General features: G+C 50.2%; 1 protein-coding gene across 3 annotated transcripts in view; it reads right to left on the bottom strand.

The window, feature by feature from the left end:
* Window positions 1-1,677: 1,677 nt before the first annotated feature.
* Window positions 1,678-7,892, bottom strand: part of Lrrc8a (leucine rich repeat containing 8 VRAC subunit A) — a 29,043-nt gene continuing 22,828 nt past the window's right edge. For all 3 annotated transcript variants that reach the window (XM_057755093.1, XM_057755095.1, XM_057755094.1), the window contains exon 4: window positions 1,678-3,537. In XM_057755093.1, the coding sequence (XP_057611076.1) occupies window positions 3,262-3,537 (276 nt within the window). In that variant the 3' untranslated portion in view covers window positions 1,678-3,261. The remainder of the gene's footprint in view (window positions 3,538-7,892) is intronic.

Below are 7,892 nucleotides of genomic sequence, written 5' to 3'. Positions count from 1 at the left end.
TTTCCCCAGAAACTAACCAGTTCCAGACTGAATTCTCTGGGTCTGGGGCACTGACCTGAAAGTCTCTCAACCCCCATCCCTACCCCAGGGTGTTAACAGGGTGGGGCAGGGACCAGATTAGGTCAAACCAGATAGGAAGGGAAGTTCCCTACCTGAAGGTATGAAAGAGGGTCTTTCTGTGAGTGGAGCCCACTGTCTGCCAACAGTCCACAAGGGCAGGGGTAGAGGGGGTTCTGGCTCAGGTCTGAGGGGTCAGTCCCCTGTGGAGCAAGGGAGACAGGCTCTAGTCAGTTCCAGAAGAACTGCCCAAGCAACTCAGGCCTCCTAAGATCACACTTTGGTCTCTCTTCCTCACCTAAAGACTCCTGGCGTCATCTCTTGGTCATCTCTTGACATGCACACGGTTCAGAAGGTAGGAGAATGATCACCGGGCTTGAGCTTGTAACTCCTAAATTCATCTATTAGAAACTTAACTTCACTTACTTTGAGTTTTGGTCAAATGGCCCTCTCTGCTTGTTCCATAGGTCTGGCTGGCCACTCTACAGCCTGCACTGGCTTCGTCCTCTGCAATCTGATTCAGTTTCCAAACCTCTGAGATTGCAGCTGTGGCTGCGGTCATGGCTGCATCCAACAACCACGGGGAGGAAGTGTCTGGGTCCAGCCTCATGAATGGGTTAATGCCTCTCCTGGGAACAGGCTAGCCCTGCAGCTCCCAACTCCTGTGATGTTAGGAAGCAGCATGCAGCCCTCACTGGTACAGCCATCAGATCCTGGTCTAGTCTCTGCAACTGTGAACCCAGGTAAGCACTCCTCTACAGATCACCCAGGAGAGAGGAATATAGCTCAGTGGATGAAAAGAACACTTGCTTCTCATGTTCAAGGCCTTGGGTTCCATTCCTAGCAACGCCTCCCCTGTCCTCCCCCAATCCATATACCACTGTTAGGTACTACAGCCACGGAGAATAGAAGTGGACATTATATAACCATGGCTCCTTTAAACAACCCTGTCCGTGCCAATATTACTCCAATTTTACAAATGAGAAAAAAAAAAAAAAGAAGAAGAAATGGGGGGGACAAACAAAAAATTAAGGGAACTAGGGTCTCAGTAGAGTTGAGATGTGAAGGCAGTTCTACTTCTCAGAGCGTCTGTCCTTGACCCCAAAGGGGATGGAATCCAGGCAGGCCTCCCCTTGGTCACTGCCAGCCTTACTCTGCAGAACCATGCAGACTTGGGTATCACAACCCGAGGAATCTTCTGAAAGATGGACAGGCCCTCGGCACAGATGGGGATATGGAGGCCACACAGTGAGGAGATGGGCTTAGCTTCATGCACAGAACAACTGGGCTGGATGGAACAAGAACTTCTGGCTACTGGCTCCCATTCCAGATGACTCCCAGTCCCAAACAATCAAAGCTCATGAGGGCCCAAACAGGTGCCTGGGACAACAGAAAATGAATTGGTCACAAGACCTCCGGTCAGGAACCATGCTTGGAGCATCCAGCAACTGCCTCAAAGGTACTCTAAGTTTCTCAGGGCAGAGGGGTGAGCAGAGAGCACCACTGTATGTAGATGCCCAATAAACGGTCCCTCAGCAGACTAGTCAACCAGGACCAAGACACCTCAGAAGTCAAGGGGCAAATCGAGTCCTATGCACAGAGACCTGCAAAGGCAACTTTGTTATAGATTTATTTGATATTTGAACCGAGTCCACAAATCAGACCCACGTGTAACGGATTGCTTCATGGTTGTCAGAGGCTAGTGTGCAGTATTTCCAAGGGTTACATCCAATGACACGACGCAGAAAACACAAAGTGACAGAGACAGACATAATTGTTAAGACAAGAGACGCTAAAACGTGCCTTAGTGTCCATGTGATTGATCTAAGGCAAGGACCCTTCTAAAGTGGGAACCCTAGTGACTGATCTAAAGCTGAGTGGCTTACTGCCACTAGGTGCTAACTGTACTGTGTGCAAACCAGGTGCCCATGGAAGCTGCCCTCCCAGAGGTGACCTCTCTGCACCCAATCAGGACCAGATGGTGACAGCCAATGTACGCAGCAGCAGAGGCGAGTGGTGGCACTGAGCAAACCCACGACACACGATGTGGGGACAGAGTCTGGGGGAAGCAGCTGCTCGAGGCTCCTTAACACTGTGCATGAGTGGCATCATGGGGGTGGGGAGGAAGGGATGGAGCACCGGTCCCCTGGGGATCAGCCAGCCCAAGTCTCCTCCCTTCTTGGCAGTTCCAGAGCCTTCCTTTTGGCTGACAGTCACAAAAAGGGTGTCTGCCAAGACCCATGGAGGAAAAGAAAAATAACAAGACACACACACACAAAAAAAAAAAAAACCTAAAAGCAAACAAAAATAAAAGCCCTGTCTGCCCAGGAGAAGAGAAGAACAAACAGCTCCACTGGACCAAGGTCAGGACAGACAGGAAAAACATCCTGGCCCACACCACAGGGACAGGAAGTTTCCTTCAATGTCTTGCTGCTTTGCTCAAGGGGAAATACCACCCATCCTGAGACTTCAACTCACTGGCCTTTAGTGTCTTTTTTTATTTTTAGTTTTTTTTTTTTTAATACCCAAACCATCATTTTCAAAGCTTAAAAAAAAAAAATCAAAACAACAACAACAAAAAACCCTAAAATTGCTTCAAAAACTGATGGGGCAAGCCCCAGGCCTGACCCTTCCACCTGGAGGCCTGGTCTCCCACAAGCTTCGCTGCCAGATCCTAGCCCCGTGCCAATAAGGTGACCGTCCTGCGGTTGGCTCTGCCTAAGTCTGGGTGGGCATTGTTTCTGTCAGCATCACCTGAAAGGAAAGGCAAACCCTGCAGGTCTCTTAAAAACTTCCCAGAGCCAGACCTTCTTGGGAATGTATAAGTTATCTGGAGGGAGGAGATGGGAAGTGGCAAAAATAAATACCCAAATCTAAGTTACTGTCCCTGTGCCTATGGTGCCAGCTCAGCCCCTGAGGCAGAGATGGCCTCCAGGGTGAAGACCCTGATTGTCCAAATACTGTACTCGGAGACTAGTCTCAGAGTTTCTGGTCCCCAGCAAGTGCCTGCCCTGGGTGTATGAGTCCCAGAGGAAGAAAAGGGGCCAGCCCCTCAGTTCCTGTCTTCTGTCCTGGCCCAGCTTATGCCTGGCCCAGGTTCTGCCTGGCTGGACCCGGCTCGCTGTCCAGCAGTTCTGGGAGAACTGAACTGCCCACTTGGCCTGAGGGCATGCTGAGGGTCCTTGCTGCTCCTCCAGGCTCTGCTCAGGCCTGCTCCTTATCAGCTCTCCAGAGCCGGTCCTTCACCTCGGGTGGCAGCGTGCTGAACAAGTCCTCCTCCACCACCAGGCCACTGCGTTTGAGCAGTGGGCACTCGCCCAGCTCCACGGGTAGGCACTCCAGCCGGTTGCCCCGAAGCTCAATCTGCGTCAGGTTGGTCAGCTCACCCACTCTTGAGGGCAGCGACTGCAGTACATTGTTGCCCAGGTGCAGAGCCCGCAGCTTCCGGCACTGGAAGAGTTCTGGGGGGAGCGCCTCGATCTGCAGGAGGGAGCAAAGGGCCAGGGTGAGGTGTATGGCTGGACAGTGTCTTTGGGCTTTCCACATACAAACCTGGTCAACAGCTACCCATACACAGGTATTACCTTTGCAGTGACTTCCTCCAGGAAGCTATCCTGGCTTCCTGAGTCCTACAACATTCATAATGCTAATCCTTTTGTCCGTCATCTCCTGAACTGCGGGCTCTAAGTGTGCAGGGTAGGTCTAGCCAGGCCTATCAAGCAGGCAGTTACTGCCTACCCCACTCACTTTCACATTCCAGGGCAATTAGAGCTAGACCACTGCTTCTCCCAGGACACACCTTCCTTACCTGTCAGGTCCCAGGGTAACAGGAGTGCAGGGGCCCAGTAGTGAGCATTTGGCACTCCTGTTTGCAGCTTACCATAATATGAGCTCACGCAGCACAGATACTGTTTTATTTTTTTTAAAGATTACCTTCTTTTTGTTTGGTGTGTATGTGAAGACACTTGTGGGAGTCAGTTCTCTTTCCCACTGTGTGGATCCCTGGGATCAAGTTCAGGTATCAGGTTTGATAGAAGATGCTGTTCTCACTGAGCTATCTTTTTAATTTGTTTTCATGTGTGTGGCTGTTTTGCCAGCATGTATGTCTGTATACCACATGAGTGCAGTGACCACAGGAGCCAGAAGAGGGCATCAGGTTCCCTAGATTTGGAGTTACAAACAGTTATTAGCCATCATGTGGATGCTGAGAATTGAACCTGCGTCCTCTGAAGAGCATCAAGTGCTCTTAACATCAGAGCCATCTTTTATTTCAAGATATCCTTATTTTTATGTTTGAGTCCTTGCCTGCATGCATGCATTATGTACACCCATGTGTATGCCTAGTGCCTGTGCATGCCAGAAGAGGGCACCAGATCTCCTTATAGATGGCTATGAGCCACCAGGTGGTTTCTGGGAACTGAACTCAGAACCTCAGGAAGGGCAGTCAGTGCTCTTAACCTCTGAGCTATCTCTCCAGTCACCACCCCACCTTTAAAAAAAGATTTATTTACACTGGGTGATGCCTGAGAAGATCAGAATAGGGTGCTGGGTTCCCTAGAACTATAGTTATGGGGGTGTTGAGTTGTCTGATGTGTGTTGGTGGGATATTATATGAGATGAAAAATCCTGCCAACTGAACTCATGTTCTCTCAGACACTCCTGACCTCTGAGCATCTCTAGCTCTCAGCACAGGCACTTGCTTTCCCACTCAGTGTTCGAAACCACCAGCTAATGCTCTGAGAATGTTTCTATTTTACAGACAGACAACAGAAGACTGACGATAAGAACTTGTCCTGAAGTTCAGCAGGTAAGAGGTGGTGCCACGATTTGAACCTGGTACAATGTGCAATAGCGATGCTAGGACTAGAGAGATGGCTCTGAGGTAAAGAATACAGGCTGTTCTTCCAGAGGTCCTGAGTTCAATTCCCAGCACCCACATGGTGGCTCACAACCATCTGTAATGAGATCTGATGCCCTCCTCTGGCCTGTAGGCTATGCAGGTAGAACACTGTATACATAAAGATTTACTTACTTATTTGTTTGTTTGTTTAATTATTTATTTATTATGTATACAACATTCTGTCTGCGTGTATACCTGCACACCAGAAGAGGGCACCAGATCTCATTGCAAATGGCTGTGAGCCACCATGTAGTTGTTGGGAATTGAACTCAGGACTTTTGGAAGAGCAGCCAGTGCTCTTAAACACTGAACCATCTCTCCAGCCCCCTAAATAAATAAGTCTTAAAAAAAATAGTAAAGCTGTTGACTATACACAGCAATGGCTGAGCAAGGGGCAAACCACAGAGCTACATTAGAGCAATCCCAGGTGTCCTGGGCATGCAGGAAGAGCCTAAGGACTGCCAGCTTCTCCCCTGCCCTTCTGTGGCAATCAGCTAGAGACAAGGGTCCTTACCACACCTGACTGAAAACTGCCACCTTCAGAAGAATGGGCAGGTGGGGAGTTAGGCCGTACTCCCAAGCAGGGACTCCCCACTTTCAGGGACTTCGCCACTGTTCCTATTTTCCTGCAAAGAAGAGGTGACACATACCCTACCCTGTCAGAGGGTGCATGGCCACTTCTGTGAGAGTATACAAGCTTTGCTTTTTGTCACCACTCACACAGGAACCACATTCTCATTTTGTCAAACACAACGCTCTGTTATGCCATACCAGCAGGGAAGCCTCTTGCTCTCTTGAGCCTCAGTTTCCCCATTCTTTTTGTTGTTGTTTGGTTGGCTAATTTTTGGTTTTTGAGGCAGGGTTTCTCTGTGTAGCCCAGCTGTCCTGGAACTCACTCTGTAGACCAAGCTGACTTCAAAATCACAAAGATCTATCTGCCTACCTATACTGGTAGGTAGCGTTGGTATTAAAGGTGTGTGCCACTGCTACCTGGCCAAGTTTCCCCATTTTTTAACATAAAGCTTCTCACCTCCAGTATCCCTAACTCTGGACCGTTTCTCAGTTTTGGAGCTAAACCTCTGAGGTTTTGGTTCCTAATCAACAACTCAGTTTTCTCAGCAGGAAAATGAGTGAGGCCACAGCCTCAGAGTCACCGTAACAGGGGGGTTACAGTGACTTATTCAAGGAGACGTCTGACCTGGGTATCCAACCCTTCCTCTGCTATGGTCAGGGTCAGGGATGGGGTAAGGATCTGAAGTGCAGGGATACGAAAGTCAAGGGTAGATGGGAAGTGGGCCCTGCAGGACCCAGGGACCAGAGCCTTCCCAGAATAGCCACAGTGCCTTCCTGCCCCCATCACCACCACCACCACCACATACATCCTGTGATCTCCTCTAATGATACAGTCAAGGGCAGTAGAAATGGTTCTGGCCAGTGAGTTGTACAGACAGGGACACTCAGAGTTAGTCGGTGCTTCCTGAGATCCCTTCTTCAACGTCCCCTCCCCAGAACCTCACCACTACCACCCTGCCATCAAGCATTCTGTAGGCCTCAGAGAAAAGTGCAGGTACTTACAGTAGCTTGGCCACAGCCACACCTAACCTTCAGAGCTGTCCCTAGCTCACTGAAGGCTTAAAGTTCTTTCCAATCACCCTGAATCCCATCTATCCTACCTTTTCAGAGACCTCAGTGGCTGCCTGATTAGCGTAGAAATGGCCTCAGGTCCACTTGGTCTTCAGCCAAGATGGCCCTCAGAAGCTTCCGGTCTGCTCCCTCCTGCATGGCTCCTCAACCCTCCCTCAACGCCCCTGGAAAGTCACTACTCTGAGCTCACATAAGCCAGCCTCTGCCCTGCTGCCCAGTCACACGCCAGATTTACATCTGTCCTTTCACTGACTCCCCATGGACATGGAGCCATGTGCTCCGACCTGACCTTACTTTTCACCTCGCAGGAGCACCGCAAGGATGACTCTGAAAGTCTCAGGACAATTCATTCAGGGTCCAGCACAGGATGCATACTCAATCGTTCCTTTCAGGTCCTGAGACCTCCCTCACACCCCAGCCCCAACGGAGGACTCACTCTTACTCCTGTCCCTAGCAGCCTTGTCCAATCCAAGCCTTTTACCTCACTGCCTACCCTGCTGTAGTCTCAAGTCCAGGAGGACCCTGCCTGCCTGCAATTGGTCCAAGCACATTTTTTTCCTATAAAAGGCCTCTCTCTGGGTACTCCCGGGGGTGAAGACAGGATGTGATTAAGCAATGTGCTAAGCAGGGTGTCAGAGGGTCTCCTTCCTCTAGTACAGGACAACATGCCTCCGCCAGCTCCGTTCTGGGGTGACCTCAGCTAATAGGCACGACACTAACAGGCAAGCCTACGTGAGAATCTGGGGTGGGGGTCGAGATAAGGCAAGGCTGAAAGCTGGCTCACACCTTCCTGTAGGAGTCTGGCCCAGCAGACACTTCAGAGTGAGGGATGGAGAGTCCACCCCAACGTCCTGGAGTAACCAGACTCCAACATTATGCCACAGGGAGCCACTTGGTACCCCCACACACACACATTAAAGAAGGGATTGGCCTGTTTGGTTTTTGTTTTGTTTCTGTTTTTCCCCCTTCATGAGTCTCTAATTCCTCTTTTCAATGGGTCTCACTATAGTGAAAACAACCAGAAGTGGACTCGTCATCCTTGACTCTCCAATATACATAAGCCATGGCTGGGGTAGGGAAATAAAGATCGTCCCAATCCCTCTGACATGGAGGATCAGGAGGACCTGCACTAGAGGTGCCTAGGGACCTAAGCTATCAGCAGTCTGTGCCGTGCAGAGGCGAGTCCTCACCAGATCTACTGACCTCCATGTCTGAGGCTGGTAGACAGAGCTCCTGGGAGCAGAAGGCTGCAGTGTCACACCTGCTCAAGGTCACAACTCCACGCGAGAGC

Source organism: Chionomys nivalis, chromosome 22 (genome assembly GCF_950005125.1).
Source record: "Chionomys nivalis chromosome 22, mChiNiv1.1, whole genome shotgun sequence".
NCBI lineage: Eukaryota > Metazoa > Chordata > Mammalia > Rodentia > Cricetidae > Chionomys > Chionomys nivalis.
Note: the sequence above shows the minus strand (reverse complement) of the source record. Positions and strands in the feature narration are given on the sequence as shown.